General features: G+C 46.2%; 1 protein-coding gene across 3 annotated transcripts in view; it reads left to right on the top strand.

The window, feature by feature from the left end:
- The window catches only part of ACSBG2 (acyl-CoA synthetase bubblegum family member 2), a 57,491-nt gene extending 38,269 nt beyond the window's left edge, over positions 1-19,222 (top strand). For 2 of the 3 annotated variants that reach the window (XM_035117923.2, XM_035117922.2), the window contains exons 10-16: positions 1,118-1,299; positions 5,956-5,997; positions 7,150-7,383; positions 10,888-11,105; positions 13,844-13,983; positions 15,780-16,026; positions 17,481-19,222. In XM_035117923.2, the coding sequence (XP_034973814.2) occupies positions 1,118-1,299; positions 5,956-5,997; positions 7,150-7,383; positions 10,888-11,105; positions 13,844-13,983; positions 15,780-16,026; positions 17,481-17,557 (1,140 nt within the window). In that variant the 3' untranslated portion in view covers positions 17,558-19,222. The remainder of the gene's footprint in view (positions 1-1,117; positions 1,300-5,955; positions 5,998-7,149; positions 7,384-10,887; positions 11,106-13,843; positions 13,984-15,779; positions 16,027-17,480) is intronic. The other variant, XM_060275362.1, reaches the window with a different exon arrangement.
- The last annotated feature ends 3,052 nt before the right edge of the window (positions 19,223-22,274 follow it).

Genomic DNA, 22,274 nt, shown 5'->3' with positions numbered 1-22,274 from the left:
ACAATATTGTTTTATATATTGTTTGCATACTATCCATTCTTTACTCACTTTCTGATTTGTATTTTCTCTTGTTCTCCCAGTCATTTTTGCAAGTCCCAAGTATTCTATCACCTTCACCTGCCAGTCATGTGAGAATTAAGTCACCAGTTTTTTTGCTCTTAGGAGTCTAGCTGCTGTAGTCACATACATAGATGGTTCTAATTTATTATTATTATTTTGTATTTCAGTGGACATGATACCTAACAGAAAGGCTTCTGATTTTGGGGGGGAAGGAGAATTTGAAAATCTTTTTAAGTTCATTGTATATTATGTCCCAAAATTCTCGTATCCTGACCCAATCCCACGGTTTCTTCTTGACTTCCCACCCTCCCTTTTTCTGGTGTTTCCATTTTATCAACTGTGTTTATAGCACATATAAAGGTAAAGGGACCCCTGACTGTTGGGTCCAGTCACAAACGACTCTGGGGTTGCGGCGCTCATCTCTCTTTACTGGCCGAGGGAGCCGGCATACAGCTTCCAGGTCATGTGGCCAGCATGACTAAGCCGCTTCTGGCGAACCAGAGCAGCACACGGAAACGCCATTTACCTTCCCCCTGGAGCGGTACCTATTTATCTACTTGCACTTCATGCTTTCAAACTGCTAGGTTGGCAGGAGCAGGGACCGAGCAACGGGAGCTCACCCAGTCACGGGGATTCAAACTGCCGACCTTCTGATCGGCAAGCCCTAGGCCAGGGGTCCCCAAACTAAGGCCCCGGGGCCGGATGCGGCCCAGTCGCCTTCTAAATCCGGCCCGCGGATGGTCCAGGAATCAGCATGTTTTTACATGAGTAGAATGTGTCCTTTTATTTTAAATGCATCTCTGGGTTATTTGTGGGGCATAGGAATTCGTTCATATTTTTTTTGTTCAAAATATAGTCTCGCCCCCCACAAGGTCTGAGGGACAGTGGACCGGCCTCCTGCTGAAAACGTTTGCTCACCCCTGCCCTAGGCTCTGTGGTTTAGAGACCACAGCGCCACCCGCACATATGTTTTTACTAATAATCTAAACTTCAGGTCTCCCCATGGGGATTGAACCTGACCTTTGGCTCCCTCTCTCGAAATGTTATGTTCCGCCAGGGCACTTTGGTGGATACCCTCAAGGAAGTGCGGCCCACAGCGTTCCTGGGGGTCCCTCGCGTCTGGGAGAAGATGCAGGAGAGGATGAAGGCCGCCGGGTTGAAGTTCTCCGCCTTGAAGAAGCGGATCGCCACCTGGGCAAAAGTGGTCGGGCTGGAGACCAACCTGAGACGTATCAATGGGTAGGAAGAACGTGGTGGCGTCGTATTGGGTGCTAGAGCCCTGGGGGTTGCCGGGGGCAGAACAGCAGGGGATCTAATGTATAGTGTACTATAAATTTCATATCTGTGATCCATAATTTCTCCCAAGCTGCCATTTCAATATTATGACCTATAGCGTGGTGTAGTGGTTAAGAGCGGTAGACTCGTAATCTGGGGAATCGGGTTCGCTTCCCCGCTCCTCCACATGCAGCTGCTGGGTGACCTTGGGCTAGTCACACTTCTCTGAAGTCTCTCAGCCCCACTCACCCGGCAGAGTGTTTGTTGTGGGGGAGGAAGGGAAAGGAGCATGTTAGCCACTTTGAGACTCCTTAATGGAAGTGAAAGCCAGGCTATCAAGTCCAAATTCTTCTTCTCAATGTATCATTGCTGAATGAATGAATCTTTATTTGTGTCAGCCATCGGTCATAGCAATAGAACAACAATACAATATACAAAGAATAGAAGTAAAAAGTCAATTATATAAAATACATAAAATAAAATCCTTCCAGTAGCACCTTAGAGACCAACTAAGTTTGTCATAGGTATGAGCTTTCGTGTGCATGCACACTTCTTCAGATACACAGAAACAGAAGTCACCAGACCCTTATGTATAGCCAACAGTGCCCTTCAGCTCTCTATATTGGACAAAGAGGCCAAACCCTACGCCAAAGGATAAATGGACATAAATCTGACATCAGGAATCACAAGACAGAGAAACCAGTGGGAGAACACTTCAGTCTCCCAGGACATTCTATACAATATCTCAAAGTAGCTGTCTTATTACAGAAAATTTTCAGGAACAGACTAGAAAGAGAAGTTGCTGGATTGCAACTCATTACTATGCTTAAAACCATGGAGAGCCCTGGTCTGAATAAAGACATTGGATTCTAATCTCATTATACATGATAAAGCTTTCTTTAGCCATCTCACCCATTGCTTTTTCCTGCAAGACCAGTTGCAGTCGTTAACAGTCAACAGGTTTACCCCACCTATCAGCCAGTCACCCATTCCCACCACCCTTCTGAGTAATATCCCTCCCTACCCTCTGACTATACATAAGGGTCTGGTGACTTCTGTTTCAGTGTATCTGAAGAAGTGTGCATGCACACGAAAGCTCATACCTATGACAAACTTAGTTGGTCTCTAAGGTGCTACTGGAAGGAATTTTTTTATTTTTTGTTTCAACTACGTCAGACCAACACGGCTACCTACCTGTAACATATAAAATACATTTTAGGGTTTTGAATCAATATTCAAATTGTGGATGTTATTCTGATTGCCCCAGCTGAAAACCTTGCTACCTTTGTTGTCCCCTGCTCATCTTGATCTGCCCAGAGAAAGGACACTGGGGCAGTGGCTGGGCGACCCGGAATGGACAATAAAAGAGGGGCGATAATCTCATTCCTCAAGTCTTTATAAAGAGGGCAAGCCAGAAGGGCATGTGCCACCGATTCGGGACTGCCATCTCCACAGGGACAGGGCGTTTTTTGTGTGGAATCTGTTGGAATCGTCCCTTAAGTACAGCCGAGGGCAATGCATTCAATCTTGCGAAAGTAAAAGCACGTCTATATTTTAGAATTGCTCGGTTATGCAGATAGGGTGCATAGATAGATAGTCGAAATGGGAAGGAGGAAAATAGGCATACCATGGGCAAAATTTCCTTATTGTGGCCCAATTTCTCTGGCGCTCGATATAATTTAGGCGCTGACAAATTAGACTGTTTGCTTTACTAAAACCCAAAGTGAGTAGCTGTGGTGATAAACCACAAGAGTGAAGTTTTTGATAGTTTTAGTCCAGACGCTCTTGTGACAACCTTGCAGCACTAGGGATATTAGACGGGGGGGGGGGGGGTGAGTTTAGGCGAAGCCAAAAGTTAAGTGTCCTGTACCAGATCTGTAATTCTACCAAGGGAAGATTAGCCTCTAGGTGCAATGATGCGTTTGGTACACAGAGTGGTGTCCGCCTTTTGTTTCCCATTCCAATAAGACAAAACCAATGTTCTAGTCCTCATGGATCTGGCTGAAATAAGGACATGGGACCTCCCCTTGGGCCAGGCCAGGCTCTCTGCCTGTGTTGTACAGTACTGTCAAATCCAGCCCTCTTAGGACTCCAAATATCCACAGCCACAGTCAGCATGACCAATGGTTAGGGGGGGATAGGTGCTGGGAGGCTGTGAAATTCTGGAGGGTGCAAGGTTGAGAGAGGTTCTTCTGCTGTGGTTCTCCAAAGGCCCGAGTCGCCAGGTTTTAACTGCAGATAGTCAGCGGGGCTGAACTTGGCTCTGGCTTGTTGTGGACCTGTGCTGTACCCATTGAACTTGTCCCCGCTGCAAATTCAAGGATATACAGCCTGCACCGAGTTGCTTATCTTTCAGCCCCATGCCCGCAGAGGAGTGGGCACATGAGCCTACTTCGTAGGGCTGCCGCAAAGGTTGCCGGAACATGGCGCTGTACCGTAAAGTGTGCCAATGCTCGACCTAAATCACGGTTTGAGCTGAACAATGAAGGAAGCAGACAAACAATGGTTTGGAGAGGCTGTCTGTATTTGTGTCGGTGTCGGTTTAGACCTCCTGCCAAACCAGCGTTGCTGCAGACAGGTTGCCCACAGACTTCCTTGTCCAAACCGCAGTTTCCGGTTTGCTTACCAATACAGAAACCATGGTTTGTCCCTCTTACAGACTATGCCAAGCCATTGCTAAGGATGCCAACACCAACATTTCTTCCTATGATGCCAGCAGTTTTCATTACTTTCTAAAGTACTAGGTTTTCTTAAACCCCCAAGAATTTTGTGTGTGTGTGTGTGTGTAAGCCATTAAGGTTTTATATGCTTGCTACGTGGTTTTTTTTACATCCCACTTTTTTTTCCTCCAAAGAGGCCTGGGTCTCCTGCCCCTCCCCCTTGCCATTTTATCCTCCCTTCCCCCTCCTTTAGGAAACATAACTGGAATATGAAGGGAAATGCCATAGATCAAACTAAGAACTTCCAATACTTAGGCATCACCTTCTCTTACAACTCCAAATTATCAGCACATTTGACCGCATCAGCCACCTTAGCAGAAAGAAGTGCTAACGCCATTCTTAGACTATTTAGAAGGAAAGGTGGTGTTTTCCTTCCTATGGCCTTAAAAGTCTTTCAGGCAAAATCTCTGGTCCAACTTCTATACGTTTCACAAATTGGACTCTCTGCCAATCTTAAGATTCTTGAAACAGTCCAATCGAAATTTCTTAGATCCCTATTTGGCACCCCTAAGAGCACATCTAATGTAATATTAAGGCAGGAGGCAGGACTGCCCAGAGTTGAATTTGAAGTCTGGGAACAAACAATATCCCTCTGGTTGAAAATTCATTATCCGAACCCCCAGCCATTTTGAAGAAAGCCCTGTATAGGGAAGTTAAAAAAAAAAACTTTTCATATTTTGTTTCTATATATGTTGAAATATGCCCAGAGTGGCAGTAGTAAATATATATCTGATGATTATGGGATGGGACCTGCCTGTTTTCATCGGAGGAATATATGCCATATGCCAGGGATGTTTTAGATATGATTCCTGCATTGCAGGGGGGGGTTGGATTTGAAGACCCTCCAACTCTTGATTCCATGACTCAGTTCACTGCTGTTAGGTTAACCAGGGGTGGGAAAGGGGCAGTCCTCGTTATTATGTCTCCCCCCCACCCCCGCTTCCCATCCAGCTTACCTAACCACCATGGAGAAGGGGGAAATGTGATTTGCACAAGTTTGGAGATCGTATGGTCCTGGTCCTGAATGGGGTAACTGTGCCCTTGAAGGACCAGCTGCGCAGCCTGGGAGTCATTTTGGACTCACAGCTGTCCATGGAGGCACAGATCAATTCTGTGTCCAGGGCAGCTGTTTATCAGCTCCATATGGTACGCAAGCTGAGACCCTACCTGCTTGTGGACTGTCTCGCCAGAGTGGTGCATGCTCTAGTTATCTCTCACTTGGACTACTGCAATGCGCTCTATGTGGGGCTACCTTTGAAGGTGACCCGGAAACTGCAACTAATCCAGAATGCGGCAGGTAGACTGGTGACTGGGAGTGGCCACCGAGACCACATAACACTGACTGCTCCTGAAAGACCTACATTGGCTCCCAGGATGTTTCCGAGCACAATTCAAAGGGTTGGTGCTGACCTTGAAAGAATTAAATGGCCTCAGCCCAGTATACCTGAAGGAGCGTCTCCACCCCTTTGTCCAGCCCGGACACTGAGGTCCAGCCCCGAAGGTTTTTGGCAGTTCCCTCCCTGTGAGAAGCCAAGTTGCAGGGAACCAGGCATAGGGCCTTCTCGGTGTTGGCGCCCGCCCTGTGGAATGCCCTCCCATCAGCTGTCAAATAAATAAACAACTATCTGATGTGTAGAAGACATCTGAAGGCAGCCCTGTTTAGGGAAGTTTTAAATGACTGATGTTTTAATGTATTTTTAATCTTTTGTTGGAAGCCGCCCAGAGTGGCTGGGGAAACCCAGCCAGATGGGTGGGGTATAAATAATAAATTATTATTATAGTATGGCAGCATTCCGCTTGGAACCTGCAAAACTCAAGAGATTCACAAATTGTGAAACTCCTGATAAGACGAGGGGGCCTTTTCTTCTTCTTTCTCTCTCTTCCCCCCCCCCCCATTCAGACTTAAAACTGGAAGATCACCACACTCGAGTGAAGGAAACAGGTATAACTTAAAGAAGTTTTACGGTTAAACCTGCACTGTTGAGAAGCGCGCGCGCACACACACACTTCTTGTTGTTGTTGTTGTGCCTCCTGATTGGACTCGACAGGAGTTTGAAGCCCTGCTGTAAAAGGCTGTAACTGTTTTTAATATAGAATCATAGAAGTGTAGAGTTGGAAAGGGGACCCTGAGGATCATCTCGTCCCACTGCCCGCAGTGCAGGACTTGTGTAGTTCTCGATCGAATGCTTTCGATTATTTCACCACTTGCTGGTTGTTGCCCTGGTCTAGTCTGGAAGAAAGGGCACAAGATGCAAACTCAATAATTGAAATAAAAAATGATTTTAAAGAAGAAAAAGTTTGCAGGATATTGGTTCGGTTCCACACACACACACACACACCCAGCGATCGTTTCAGCGATTTCCTCCCAGACGGCCAAATCCCAGCTATGTCTGGGAATTTCCGGACGTCTGGCAACCCTTACTTTAAAAACTCAGCGTCAAAATGTTAGGATGCAAATCGGATTTGAAGTGAGAACAGCAGTGGGGAGTGAAATCTTTGTTTTTACTGTGAGATTAGGTGAAGGTATAGAGCAGGCATGGCCAAACTCAGCCCTCCAGCTGTTTTGGGACTACAATTCCCATCATCCCTGCCCATTGGTCCTCTTAAGCTAGGGGTGGTGGGAGTTGTAGTCCCAAAACATCTTGAGGGCTGAGTTTGGGGATGCCTGGTATAGAGTAACTATAATATGCAGCAGAAATTGAAATTTTGAGGGAAACACGGAAGGAGGGAGGGGAAATCATATGAGGAATGATAGATTGCTAAATCTGAAATGCTTTAAAAAAAACCCATAAAAATTAAAAATAAATGAAACGATGATAATATATTGGGAGCGGTTTATCTCCCATCATAGAATTGTAGCATTGCTTGGGGCATCTAAGTCCAACTCCCTGCATTGCAGGAATATTTTTACCCAATGTGGGGCTTGAACCCACGACCCTGAGATCAAAAGTCTCGACCGGCACGAGACAACCACGCAAGCAGAACGAGCGTGGTATTGTTGACACGCACAGACGTGAGGTTTTCTGGAGTTCCAGTCAGGGACTCAACCTAGGTTCTTCACTTCCGTAAATGGCTTTCTGTCCAATCTCCATAGGTCCGACGACCTCCCTCTGAATTTCCGCCTGGCCAGGTCCTTAGTCTTCAAGAAAGTGCGGAAACAGTTGGGCTTGGACCGCTGCACCAAATGCTACACAGGAGCTGCTCCCATCACGAAAGACACCCTGGAATATTTCCTGAGCCTCGACATCCGCATATATGAACTCTACGGAATGAGCGAGAGCTCGGGGCCTCACACGGTTTCGCACCCGAGTGCGTACAAGCTGGGAAGGTAGGGGCATAATTTGTATTTATTTTGGGGGAGGGGGGGATCCTGTGACTTCTGCTCTGTGTTGGCTGGCCCGTCTCGTGTTTTGTGGATTTAAAAATGACAAGTCTCCCCCCTGCCCCTCCAGTTTGCTTTTAAATTGTGCCTGTTCTCTGTCCCGTACCAAAACCGTTTTGCAGAAGCCCATAATCCGACCGACCCCTGTGTTTGGATCTGCATTCTACATTGAACTACCGTGTTTCCCCCTTTTTAATACGTAGCCATAAAGTAAGCCATGGCAGCATTTTTTAGCAGTTTCTAAATATAAGACACACCCCGAAAATAAGGCATGCCTTGGACATGCACGGCGAATGCTCCTTACATAAACATCATCTCTCGGGGAGGATGTATTTTGCAAGGCTGGTATTCTGGTGGCTAGGAGTGAGGGTGATGGTGGTGGTCTCTGGGCAGGTGCAAAGTGCCCTCCCTCCTGCAGCCTAGGCAGGGCATTGCAAAACAGAGGACACTTTTTCCCTTGTCTTTTTTTAAAAGAAGTTGCTCCCAGGGTGGGTCCATAATAAAAAAACTGTAATAAAAATCTAATAAAAAATTAAGACATCCCCTGAAAATAAGACACCTTGTGTTTTTTTGAGGGAAAAAAGTTATAAGACGGTGTCTTAAAAAAGGGGAAACACGGGTAAGTCTTGTTTGCTTTCAAATGAGGACCGCCAGAACAATATCTTTCCCCCACCGCTACTTATGAAAGCATGCGTACGCAACTTTTTGGCCTTTAAAGAACGTACGGGCACACCCCCTTTGCCCGTTTTGGGCAGCGTCTCAAAAAACTAAAATAACTTGCAAACAATAAGAAACAGGAGTTTGAGAAAAACCAACCAAAACATAAATGGGGAGGCTTACTGTAAGCCACACCCGCAAATAAGCCTTGCACCTTTAACAATCGGGGGGGGGGGGAGAGAATGCCTGAATATTAGCCACTCACTTAAAGTTCGGCAGGCACTCACACCCGTAAATGGCAAATGCAGAAGAAAATCCTACAACAAAAAGCCCGTTTTTGTAAGATCGTGAATTTAAGCTGCACTTTAACTTTTCACAGTCATAATTTTTTTGGGGGGGGGGGGGAAAGCGCAGCTTATATTCGGGCCAATACAGTACAGTGGAACCTCGGTTTATGGACACCTCGGTTTACGAATTTTCGGTTTACGAACGCCGCGGACCCGTCTGGTACGGATTAATCCACTTTCCATTACTTTCAATGGGAAAGTTCGCTTCAGTTTATGAACGCTTCAGTTTATGAACAGACTTCCGGAACCAATTACACCCATGCTTCGGGTTAAGTACGCTTCAGGTTGAGTACTCCGCGGACCCGTCTGGAACGGATTAATCTACTTTCCATTACTTTCAATGGGAAAGTTCGCTTCAGTTTATGAACGCTTCAGTTTATGAACAGACTTCCGGTACCAATTGTCTTCATAAACCGAGGTACCACTGTATTTTGTTTTTATTATTCCAGTGATTTTTAACATAGGAAGCTGCCATGTACCGAGTCACACTGTTGGCCCACCTACTTTGGCATTGCCTGCACTGACTGGCAGCAGCCTTCTCTCCTGGCCCTACCCAAGGATGCTGGGGGTTGAAACTTCTAGTGGCATCTTGAAGACCTGACAAAATTCATTCTGGAACAAGCTTGTGCGAACTACAGTCCCCTTTGCCAGATGCGGCGAGGCTTTTGCCATGTTGAATGTGTGGGTGGTCTTTCAGGTTTGTGCCCAACTAGGTCCCGTTAAGATCGTGGGTCACCCCTGAGTAGGGCTAGCAATTGGATACATCCAGGGTGGTTGAAAGTCAATGGGTTTTTTTTATTTTTTAAAAAATCAGATTTTTTAAAAATTTAAAATGGATTTTTAAAATAGAATGCTTTTCGGATCGGAGGAAAAATCTTAAAGTACAGTGGTACCTCGGTTTATGAACACAATTGGTTCCGGAAGTCTGTTCATAAACTGAAGCGTTCATAAACTGAAGCGAACTTTCCCATTAAAAGTAATGGAAAGTGGATTAATCTGTTCCAGACGGGTCCGTGAAGCACTTAAACTGAAGCGTTCATAAACTGAAACATGGGTGTAATTGGTTCCGGAAGTCTGTTCATAAACTGAAGCGTTCATAAACTGAAGCGAACTTTCCCATTAAAAGTAATGGAAAGTGGATTAATCTGTTCCAGACGGGTCCGTGAAGCACTTAAACTGAAGCGTTCATAAACTGAAGCGAACTTTCCCATTAAAAGTAATGGAAGGTGAATTAATCCGTTCCAGATGGGTCCGCGGCGTTCATAAACCGAAAATTCATAAACCGAGGTGTTTATAAACCGAGGTTCCACTGTAGTTTTCTATTTAAGTTACATTCTAGTCCAAAGGCTATTCATCAGGAAATAAGGATTTGTTTTAAGTTTTCCATGTGTGCTAAAACTCAGTCTGAGGTTTGTTTGTTTTTTAATCTTTTAACCACATCAGTAAGCAAACATGGATGCATATGCTATGGCGTTACTGTTTTAAGTAAATTGTTTAAATTGTTATTAAGGAAATGATTATTTTTCTCCTTCTAATAAATTACAGCAGAAGAGATGTCCAAATATGAACAGTTAACTTATTAAACCTCACCATAATTTCATAATTATCTGTTTATGTATTTAATAATAATAATAGTAGTAATAATAATAATAATTTATACCCCGCCCTTCCCAGTCAAGACCGGGCTCAGGGCAGCTAACAACAAATAATATCAACACAAGTATAAAAGAAACAATTCAGTTAAAACGCAGATTAATACAATGTTAAAATTCAATTTTAAAATTAAAAATCTACGAATAAGATAAATCCATTATGAAATGGTTTAATAGTATAACCAAATCAGTAATTTTTTATATAACTGTAAAAACTACTCTGAAAATTTATCATTCCAAAAATGAAACCTTCATCTGGTTGTAAATATTAAGATTATACCAGCAAAAATAAGTCTTTCTGTCTTAAATGAGTTTCTGTCTTAAATAAGTCTTTAAAAAATGATTTAAATCAAGTCTTACTGACTAGTGATTTAAATCAAATCCAGCCTGGATACATCCCTAAGATGCCATGGGACTCTTAAATTAAACACAAGAAGATTAAGGCACAAGAAAACTTGACTTTAAGCCCCATCAAGAAGGGCGGGGGGGGGGGGGAGAGAGAGAAAAAGAAAGGATGAAATACCTAAAATGTGTTATGTTTTTTGAAATGTAATTTGGAAATGTCTGTAATACTGAGCAGCAAATAATAAGGGTGGTTAGTGAAGCATCAAGGCAGGAAGTTGACTTTTAAATTTGTATTAGATGTGAATTGATTTGATGTTAGTTCGTTTTGAAAAAAATGGAAGGGGATAAAAATCAATTGGGGGTGTGAGGGGGAACCCCCATCTTTTGGGAAAGGGGCAAGTCGGTTGGCTTCGACTGCTCACAGGTTGCTTTTTCTGCTTTTTCCTCAGTTGTGGCAAAGAGATCACGGGCTGCAAAACCATGCTCTTCAGGCCGGACAATGAGGGCATTGGCGAAGTTTGCTTCTCTGGGCGCCATGTCTTTATGGGTTACCTGAACATGGAAGAGAAGACGAAAGAGGCCATTGATGACGAGGGATGGCTGCATTCGGGGGACCTTGGCAAGCACGACGCAGAAGGGTTCCTCTACATCACGGGAAGAATCAAAGGTAAAAAAAAGACTCCCCTTCTCATGGTCCTCGGAAGAACCAGAATCCTTAACTATAGGTGAAGTTTAGCTTTTTCCAAAACTGGATCTGCTACACAGGTTGGAATATAGTTCAGTGTACATTATTATTATTATTATTATTATTACTACTACTACTACTACACTATTTATACCCTGCCCATCTGGCTGGGTTTCCCCAGCCACTCTGAGTGGTTTACAGCATATGTAAAAACAAAATAAAACAGGCTTCCTCAACCTCGGCCCTCCAGAGGTTTTGAGACTACAATTACCATCATCCCTGACCACTGGTCCTGCTAGCTAGGGATTATGGGAGTTGTAGGCCAAAAACATCTGGAGGGCCGAGGCTGAGGAAGCCTGTAATAAAACGTCAAACATTAAGAACTTCCCAATACAGGGCTGCCTTCAGGTGTCTTCTAAAAATTGTGTACAGTCGTACCTTGGGTTGCGAACACCTCGGGTTGCGAACAACTCGGGTTACGAACTGCGCAAACCCGGAAGTGTTTTCGCCGCTCGTGTGCAAAGTGCGAAAATAGCGCTTTGTGCATGCGCAAAACGGCGGTTCGGGCCTTTTTCGGGTTACGAACTTTTCAGGTTACGAACTGCGACCCGGAACGGATCGCGTTCGTAACCCGAGGTACCACTGTAGTTCTTTTATCTCCTTGACATCTGATGGGAGGGTGTTCCACTGTAGCCTCACTTCTCGCAGGCTGGGAACCGCCAGAAGGCCCTCGGAGATGGACCTCGGTGTCTGGGCTGAACGATGGGGGTGGAGACGCTCCTTCAGGTATACTGGGCCGAGGCTGTTTAGGGCTTTCCAGGTCAGCACCAACACTTTGAATGGCGCTCGGAAACGTACTGGGAGCCAATGCAGGTCTTTCAGGACCGGTGTTAAGTGGTCCTGGCGGCCGCTCCCAGTCACCAGTCTTCCCAGCGAGAAGTGAGTTTATAGGGAACCAGGCAGAGGGCCTTCTTGGTAGTGGCGCCCGCCCTGTGGAATGCCCTTCCATCAGATGTCAAGGAAATAAACAAATATCTGACTTTCAGAAGACATCTGAAGGCAGCCCTGTTTAGAGAAGTTTTTAAATGTTTGATGTTTTGTCGTGTTTTTAATATTCTGTTAGGAGCCACCCAGGGGAAACCCAGCCAGATGGGCGAGGTATAAATAATAAATTATTATTATTATTATTATTATTATTATTATTATTATTATTATTATTCCTGCATTTTAGAGGGTTGGACTTGATGACCCTCGTGGTCCCTTCCAGCTCTACGGTTTTATGAAACAGTGTTTTCGACCCAATTTCTGAAGACTCCTATCCACTGCCAAACGTTTAGTTTGACTCTATAATGGGGTGGCCGACAGAAGTGACTGACGTGAGAACCGGTGGGGGCCAGGTGGACCTAAATTGCTCACTAAGGGTGGGGGCACAGGATTTCTTATTCTGCCCCCATAACGGCCCTGAAACAGTTTCCAATTTTGCAAATAATCTGGGTCCTGTGCAGCGTCCATTTCCAACACTGTCAAGGCTGATTTGATTGCCGATGCAAATAAAGTTCTTCTGGGGGGAGGGTCATAGCTCAGTGGTCAAGTGGAAAGTTCCAGGGTCAGTCCTTGGCATCTCTGGGTGAAGTTGGGAAGGACTCCTGCCTGAAACCCTGGAGAGCTGCTGCCGGTCCGTGTAGGCAGTACTGCCCTAGATGCACCCATGTTCTGCCTTGTACAAGGGAGCCCCCTAAATTTATATATATTTCTTTGTCTAGATAGCACAAGGTGCTTTAGTTTTAGAGAATTGTAGAACTGTAGAGTTGGAAGGAACCCTGGGGGTCATCCAATCCAACCCCCTGCAATGCAGGAATCTCAACTAAAGCATCCACGACAGATGTCCATCCAAATGCTGTTTAAAAACCTCCAAGGAAAGAGAGACCACAGCCTCCCAAGGGAGACTGTTCCACCGCCAAACAGCTCTTGCTGTCAGAACATTCTTTCTGATGTTTAGACGGAATCTCCTTTCTTGTAACTTGAAGCCATGGGTTCGAGTGCCGCCCCCCCCCCCCCGAGCAGGAGAAAGCGAGCTTGTTCCTCCTTCCGCGTGGCAGCCCTTGAGATATTGGAAGATGGCTCTCTTATCTCCTCTCAGTCTCCTCCAAGCTAAACATACCCAGCTCCTTCAACCGTTCCTCATCAGGCTTGGTTTCCAGACCCTTGATCATCTTGGTCGCCCTCCTCTGCACACCTTCCAGCTTGTCAACATCCTTCTTAAATTGTTGTGCCCAGTACTGGACACGGGGCTCCAGGTGTGCTCTGACCAAGGGAGAACAGAGGGGGACTATGAAATGTAGCTCACAGCAGAGCATGTTGAAGGGTGTGTGTGTGTGGGTCCAGCTCTGAGGGCCTTCTGGTGGTTCCCTCACTATGAGAAGCCAAGTTACAGGGAACCAGGCAGAGGGCCTTCTTGGTAGTGGCACCCGCCCTGTGGAACGCCCTCCCACCAGAGATCAAAGAGAAAAACAACTACCAGACTTTTAGGAGACATCTGAAGGCAGCCCTGTTTAGGGAAGCTTTTAATGTTTAATAGATTATTGTATTTTAATGTTCTGTTGGAAGCCACCCAGAGTGGCTGGGGAAACCCAGCCAGATGGGTGGGGTATAAATAATAAATTATTATTATTATTATTATTATTATTATTATTATATTATGCCGTGTCATCTCCTTCCAGAGCTAATCATCACAGCGGGTGGGGAAAACATCCCTCCAGTCCCTATTGAGGATGCCATCAAAGAGGCCATCCCCATCCTTAGCAACGTCATGTTAATAGGAGACAAGGCCAAATTCCTTGCGATGCTTATGACTCTGAAGGTAAGTCCTGCTATTTCCTGTCTCCTTCCCCAATCTTGGCATGTGTTTCCGTGTCAGGGCAGTTATTGGGATCAGGTCAGCCGCAACGCTCGTTACAAGAAAAAAGCTGCCCCCTTTCCGCAGTGGTGTCCAAACTTTTTTCAAAGAGGGCCAGATCTGATGAAGTGAGGGGCCGTAAGGACCGACCAAAGTTGACCTTTTTTTAAGGATTGAAGTGGTTAAGGGTTTTTTTTTAGGATTTTACCCCAGGAAATAAACTGCCAGATTAAACCGACCGGAGGTACTTACGGGGTATTCCGGGGCCTTAAGTGGGTTCCCTATCAGTAGGAGCAAATAACAGAGGCCAACCAGAGTATATTCAGAAGCAAAGTGGCTTGTCAGCCTGATCTTTATTCAAGGAACTGTTGCAACAGGGTCCCCACTCACCACGCGCAGGAGGGAGGAGAACCACGAACAATGGTGCGCAAGCCCTTATAATAGACTTTTGAAATTGCCCACCCTGTAGCCCAAGACCAACCCCCCCCCCAAAAAAAACCACACACACTCATCATACATACATAGCAGAAGGGGGCAGTCTACAGTAGAAACTCTGCCTGCCAGGATACCTGATAATGGTCACTGATTCTTCTTTTAGCTCCTGAGTCCAGGTCACAGGTGTTGGGCAAAATACACACCAACCGAGTGGCAACAGTGGCAGGGTCGACGAAATAACAAAGTCGTCTTCAGTATCTTTGCTTGCTTTTGTTTACAATTATATACACCACACTTCTCTACTCCCTTCCTCTCATTTCACAATACATCACCCCCCACCCATGAACCATTTGGGTAGCTTAAATACGGAATTCAAAATAGTCAATTACCCAATCACATTACAGTGAGCAAACTCTCCCTTCAATTATTCAAATTAGCAAAAGCTCACAGGTGTGCTATCATTCGGAACAAGGTTGCAAACACACATCTCTGTGTAGCACCATTGACCGCATCAGTCTTAAAGGAAAAACCTAACAACAGGCTCACCCTATTCATACACAAATACACCCTTAGGACAGGGTTTGCAAGTGAGAAGACAATGGGATGGCTTTCCCCATTTGCCTCCCTTTCTGCAGAGGAATATTTGAGGTCACTGGGAGAGTCGAAATGGCTTCAGAATGGCTCTTCCATACTATTTCAGACACATGGTTCATATATTTAGATATTTTGAGACCTTAAAATTCTTATAGCAAGTTGCAGGCGTAGGGAGCACAGCAACTCTTTCCTGTAGATCTTGCCTCCCTCCCCCCCCCCCCCAAGGCAGTTGCAGGGACAGAAGGCCCTTGTCTTCCCACAACTGGCTAAACTTCCTCCTCTCCCAGGTCCTTCCCAAGCGATCTGAGATTCTGCTAGCGTGCCTGTCTGTACTTCTCCCTCTTCACACCTCTTCTGGTTCTGGGAGACTATTCTGGGAGACTAGCAGGGAAGGGAGCTGGTCACAGCCAGGAGGGAGAGACCCCCCCCCTGGCTCCTTTGCCATCCTGACTTCCATCTCTTGTCTCCTGGCTCCCCTTTTCTGCAGCCTGATTTCTGCACTGCTCTCTGCCGCAGACTCTCCCTTCTCCCTAAGCCCTGTCACTCTTTCAACTTCCTCCTCCTCATTCTGCTCCCTCGCCTTCTCCCTCTGAGAGGGGGGTGAATGTGGCCTAACTTCTTCAGTCCAGTAATTTGGTAGAACTTGGGTTGGAAAGATGTGTGGAAAGGATCTTGGTCCACATTGTTGGCTGACGCACCTGCGCCGCTCCTTTTGAATTCTCCCGTTCCAGTGCATGGTGAACATGGAAACCGGAGACCCAGAGGATGCGCTGACGCCTCAAGCCATCGAGTTCTGCCATAAACTGGGCAGCAAGGCCACCAAAGTGTCCGAAATTGTGAACAGCAAAGACCCGGCTGTGTACGGCGCCATTCAGAAAGGGGTCACGTCTGTCAACAACCGAGCCACTTCGAACGCTCAGAAAATCCAAAAGTGGTTGCTTCTAGACAAGGACTTCTCCATCGGAGGCGGAGAACTGGGTGAGTGGGTGAATCTGGTGTCCTTTTCTTTCGGTAGTCAAGTTTTTATTGAACTTTAAAATCTTGCCATACGTATTCCAGATTACAAATTCGTTCTATGTCACTCTTTAAACTTAAGAACAGCACTCCAGGCTGTTCTTGCCTCCAATCCCTTGTGGTGGTCTAAACCACCGAGCCACTTGGGCTTGCCGATCAGAAGGTCGGTGGTTCGAATCCCCTCAACAGAGTGAGCTCCCGTTGCTCTGTTCCAACGCCTGCCAACCTAGCACATGGGTAGGCAAACTAAGGCTGGATCTTGCCCAATCGCCTTCTAAATCTGGCCCGCGGACGGTCTGGGAACCAGTGTATTTTTTACATGAGTAGAATGTGTCCTTTTATTTAAAATGCACCTCTGGGTTATTTGTGGGGCATAGGAATTCGTTCACCACCACCCCCAATATAGTCCAGCCCCCTCCCCACAAGGTCTGGGGGACAGTAGACCAGCCACCTGATGAAAAAGATTGCTGATCACTGACTAGCAGTTCGAAAGCACGCCAGTGCAAGTAAAATGGGTACTGCTGTGGCAGGAAGGTAAACGGCATTTCTGTGCAATCTGGTTTCCGTCACGGTGTCCTGTTGCGCCAGAAGCGGTTTAGTCCTGCTAGCTACATGACCCGGAACGCTGTCTGCGGACAAATGCCAGCTCCCTCAACCTGAAAGCAAGATGAGCGCCGCAACCCCATAGTCTGCTTTGACTGGACTTAACCGTCTGGGGTCCTTTACCTTTTTTTACCTTTTACCTCCCATCCCATTTACATCCTGCCTTCTAATAAACATTTCCCCTAAGAAATATCCCTCTATTTCATATGTTATCAATATTTCAAATCCTGCTCACAATTTCATCTGATGATGGTATTTTTTCAGATATTCCAAAAGGGGCTTCCATTCTTCCGTGCGTAGTCCATTGTGTTGGTTTCTTATTTCCGCAGAGTCCATTCGCTTTAAAATCCATTATTTTGTTGGTGTTTTCTCTTCATTCCAGTTCTACGCATGCAAGATTCTGGCTGCTGTTGTTGCATGCGTAAATCTTTAGTTGCCGTTTTGCGTTGCAAGGGGCTAGATTGGATGACCCTTGGGGGGGGTCCCTTCCTTCACCGTGATACCATGGGGGGGGGAACCATACAGGAGGTTAAAAATGCTGCAATGGGTAAATGAATGAATGGCCTGCCAGGACGCATTGTCAAAATTTCCAGGTAGTTTTTGGGTGGATGGAGGTTGGCAACCACTGGAGTGCAGTCAGTAGCAGCCGCTTCCCAGGGTTTTAAAAGGGGCCCTGAAGATCATCCAGTCCAACCCCCCCCCCCAGGAATATGCAAGCTTGGAGACGGTGCCAGGGATTGACTTTTCTTTGGGGAAGCTTCATGCTTTCTCCAGCCTTGCTGGGCAGATCCTAACGCTCCTCCTCTTGTTTCCAGGCCCCACGATGAAACTAAAGAGGCCCGTGGTCGCCAAGATGTACAAAGCGCAAATAGACCAGCTTTACGCGGAATAACCGAGCACCTAATGATCGCCGGAGGAATACATACCCCCCCCCCTGGCCCTGCCTCTATCAGAAGTCCAATCTTCGCTGCACGGACCGTCTTCATATGGAAAGAGAAGCGCCACCGTCTTGCTCCTCTTTCCTCTACCCTTATTGAAAAACGAGGTTTCAATAAAGGCAGCTCCCCGAATTCAGCTTGGTTTTTCTCACCGACAGTTGCTCCCTGCCTAGCCCAGCCCACCCCCCAAAGCCCAAGTATTTCAGTTGCAAAATGAGAGCGGCCTTTGCTACTGTCTCTGTCTCTCCCCCGCCCCCTCCACTTCCTGGGCTTGGTTTTGGAACCCCGTTTTGGCACAGGGCTCCAGCTTGCTCTCGTGGCTTTGTACCCAGGCAAAGATTTCTGCAAGGATCTCCCTCCCTTGGCCTTTTCTGCTACGTCTGTGTCTTTCACAACCCACCCTCACCCTTTCTTTGAATGTACAGAGAGTCTGGTTTTTGCCCCCTAACTGTGCCTTGCAGGGGGGGGGACCCTGTGGTTTAGAGGTGCAAATAATGGCAGCATCTCCTGCCCCACGGTCTAAACGGAGTGCTATTCTAGCAAGCGGCTGGCGGGGGTTGCAGTGAAACCATCTCCCCGCTGAACTGACTTCCCTTTTTTCTTTGGTGAAATGTGGCACAACTTTATAGTTGTGTGAGCTTTTCCCCCCTCCTCTCCCACAGAGACACTAAACCCACTGAGAAACAACCACAGATGTATTTCACGTGTGGATAAAAGGAAATCCGGTGCACTCACTAAAATCGTTATTATTTTTCTATACTTTGGAGTCTGTTCACGTGTTGAGGCTCGGCTGTGTAGCATCCGTTTGCGTGGAGCCTTTTTAGCAGAAACACAGATAGCAGCATCAAAGCCTGTCCTCCTGGCAACCAGGTTTTAGCGGTTCCTCCTGTGGCAACGAGGAAATGTTGGAAGGCGGTGGGCCCTTGGAAAATCATTGTCTGTGAACATGCTTTTTGCCCTCTGGGGGGAAATGAGCACATGGGACTCCCTGGCATGCAAGAACAGACTCTAAAACTCTTCTCTGAAAGTTGTGCCCATTCAATCATGCCACAAGCATTGCCAGGCTGGGAGAACATCCGTGTAGCTTTCTGGGGCTTTTTTCTTGTTCTTTTATAGGAATTTTTTTTCCCTCCTTTTTGCCTGTACTTGCTAACTTGACTACAGATGTAAGACCTACCTACAGCAAAATAACTGGGAGATATTTGCTCCCAAATGCCTCTTGTTCATGCTGAAGCTGTGAAACCTCGTCGTGGAGAGACAGTATGTTGTAGTGTGCTGCTGAGTTGAGAAATAGCCTATGGGGGTATTGTGTTTGGGTTTTGTTTTTGGTTTTTTTGAGAGAGTTGTGCCCGTGCAGGGATAGAGGGAGGTAACTGGGGGCAAGGCGAGGAGCTGTTGATGTCCAAAGAAAATACTTCCGGAATGTAAATGGCACTGGGTATTTGGTGGTTGTGGTTAAATCATGTTTGCAATTGAATGTATTGGGGTTAAAATAGTGGGGCAGGAGAGGGGAGGGTCATATTGTACCCCCCAAAAAGACAATGTTTGCTATGAGCCAAGGTTTATGTACACCTCTCCTGCCCTGTTGGAATGAGTGTTTAATAAAATGTCTGAGTATCTCAAGTCTTGGCCTGTGTTTTCCCCTTTCGTTCTCCTCCTAAATAATACTGCTCCTTAGTGTGCATTCTCCGGTTTTAAAGAATACTGCTTCTTAGTAGACAAACACCTTGGACTTAAGTTGTCTTGGCCTTTAAAAAAAAGAAAGAAACATTTGCTGCATTGTGGGTGTGAAGAGTTTTAATTGGCTATTTTAACGGTACTTCGCATTTCAATAGCTTTACTTCCCTTAAGCCTGACCAGAGAACTTCTATGTTTCAGGGCAGCACACAAATAACTTGTCATACCAAGCTGGGCCAAAGTCAATGTTTAGGTCCGCCACCTTGATTCAAAATGGCATCCAAACGTGGACAAAGACCACTGCCTCTATCTTGGGAACCGTTGTGGCAACTTGGGCAACAATATCTTAAGAAGCATCCAAAAACGACACAATTGCAACCCATCGTGTCAAACTGGGCGACACTACCTTCAGGACCCTCCAAATCGGCACAGTTTGGACCTAAAATGGGTGTGGTGTTGTCGAAATGTGCGGGGATATCTTTAGAGGCCCACATGTTGGCACAATTGGGGCCTTTCATGCCAAGAACTGGTCAAAGTCTCACCACACACGTTTTGGTCTGCCATCTTGATTCAAAATGGTGGCCATTGGATCAACGTCAACACGAATTCCACAAGGAACCCTCCTGCCGAGTTTGAAATTGGCGCAATTTGGGCCTGTTGTGCCAAAAATCAGATGTAAGTCACACCCAAGTCACGTTTTGGGTGACCACCTTGGTTTGAAATGGCAGCTGCCACTCCATCCAAGCGTCGACGAAAACTGCCGTCCGTTTCCCCTCCCTCTCGCCAGGTTTGCTGGTGGCATTTCAAGAGATGTCCAAGTGTGCTGCTTTCCAAAAATGCATAGATTCAAGTCCTTTCTGTTTTTGTTTTGGTGCTCGCCTATAATGAATGGATATACTATGGGTGCCAATATAAAATGGATGCCATTTGCGGAAGAAAAAGAGGTGACCTTACTTTGTACCAGTGAGTTGTTGTTTAGTCGTTTAGTCGTGTCCGACTCTTCGTGACCCCATGGACCATAGCACCAAACTCATGTTCGTAGCTTCGAGAACACTGTCCAACCATCTTGTCCTCTGTCGTCCCCTTCTCCTAGTGCCCTCCATCTTTCCCAACATCAAGGTCTTTTCCAAGGATTCTTCTCTTCTCATGAGGTGGCCAAAGTATTGGAGCCTCAGCTTCACGATCTGTCCTTCCAGTGAGCACTCAGGGCTGATTTCCTTAAGAATGGATAGGTTTGATCTTCTTGCAGTCCATGGGACTCTCAAGAGTCTCCTCCAGCACCATAATTCAAAAGCATCAATTCTTCGGCGATCAGCCTTCTTTATGGTCCAGCTCTCACTTTCATACATCACTACTGGGAAAACCATAGCTTTAACTATACGGACCTTTGTAGGCAAGGTGATGTCTCTGCTTTTTAAGATGCTGTCTAGGTTTGTCATTGCTTTTCTCCCAAGAAGCAGGCGTCTTTTAATTTCGTGACTGCTGTCACCATCTGCAGTGATCAAGGAGCCCAAGAAAGTAAAATCTCTCACTGCCTCCATTTCTTCCCCTTCTATTTGCCAGGAGGTGATGGGACCAGTGGCCATGATCTTGGTTTTTTTTGATGTTGAGCTTCAGACCATATTTTGCGCTCTCCTCTTTCACCCTCATTAAAAGGTTCTTTAATTCCTCCTCGCTTTCTGCCATCAAGGTTGTGTCATCTGCATATCTGAGGTTGTTGATATTTCTTCCGGCAATCTTAATTCCGGCTTGGGATTCATCTAGTCCAGCCTTTCGCATGATGAATTCTGCATATAAGTTAAATAAGCAGGGAGACAATATACAACCTTGTCGTACTCCTTTCCCAATTTTGAACCAATCAGTTGTTCCATATCCAGTTCTAACTGTAGCTTCTTGTCCCACATAGAGATTTCTGAGTACAGACACACAAAAATCCCTCTTTATATCTACCGAACACACACTGGCAGACATTCACACACAACTCCCTCGCTTTCAACCGGGGTGCAGGGGTGCCGTCCCGCAGTCTTGATTCGCAAAGAGCATGGGATGATTTAAAGCAATTATTTCCAGGGCCACAGAATAAGGTGAATACTCTGATCTGCAGAGCTTAAGCTATAATAAATGCATTTATCTTTTTTTAAAGGGCTTCAGGATCTTGCTTTTGCTGCAACTGACAATGTCTGCCCTGTAAGCTACATGCAGGCTCAGCAAGTTGAGCTCTTGACTAATCCTTCCTTCCTTCCTTCCTTCCTGTTCATGCGCAAGCCTCCAGCCTTGTAGCCTTGATGCCCTGAGCAACGCAAAGCACCTTGGCCCAGCTGGAACATTAATTCCCACAATGCCTTGGGGCTCTGTACAGGAAATCAAATACGTTGCCTGGAGCCCCTCTTTCAAATGTCCTTTAAAACTCCAGGTTTTCCCCCTTTATCCTTGCATTCTTCCCCCTCTCCTACGGCTTTGAGGGGTGGAGTGCCTCTGAATGTGGAGGCTCTCTGTATAGCTGTTGTAGCCAACAGGCCTTTGTGGGTCTATCTCATTTATTGTGAAATAAAAAAATTCCTTCAGTAGCACCTTAAAGACCAACTAAGTTTATATTTTGGTATGAGCTTTCGTGTGCATGCACACTTCTTCAGTGGTTTGTCCTTTTCCAATATTCTGGAAATAACACGAATAAATAGTGTGGAAGGTGGCGGAGGAAATGAAATAAAATGCATAAATAAAATGGAAAGTAGGGGAGGAAATAAAATAAAGCAAAAAGCCTGAAAGGGATGGGAGGGTAGGTGGGAGAAAACAAAATGAAATAAATAGCGTGGAAGCGGTTGGCAGGCGGCTGGGTCGAAAGGCGCTCTGCATGCGCTCAGGAGCCCGCCGCCCTCGTCCCTCCCCACTCCTCCTCCCCGAATAGCGCCGTTCCTATTGGCCGCCGCGGATGCCCAATCAGCGCCAGGGTAGGCCTCGAGAGAGGGGGGGGTAGCGCCGCCCTCCGTGGTCTCG

Source organism: Zootoca vivipara, chromosome 6 (assembly GCF_963506605.1).
Source record: "Zootoca vivipara chromosome 6, rZooViv1.1, whole genome shotgun sequence".
Classification (NCBI taxonomy): Eukaryota; Metazoa; Chordata; class Lepidosauria; order Squamata; family Lacertidae; genus Zootoca; species Zootoca vivipara.
Note: the sequence above shows the minus strand (reverse complement) of the source record. Positions and strands in the feature narration are given on the sequence as shown.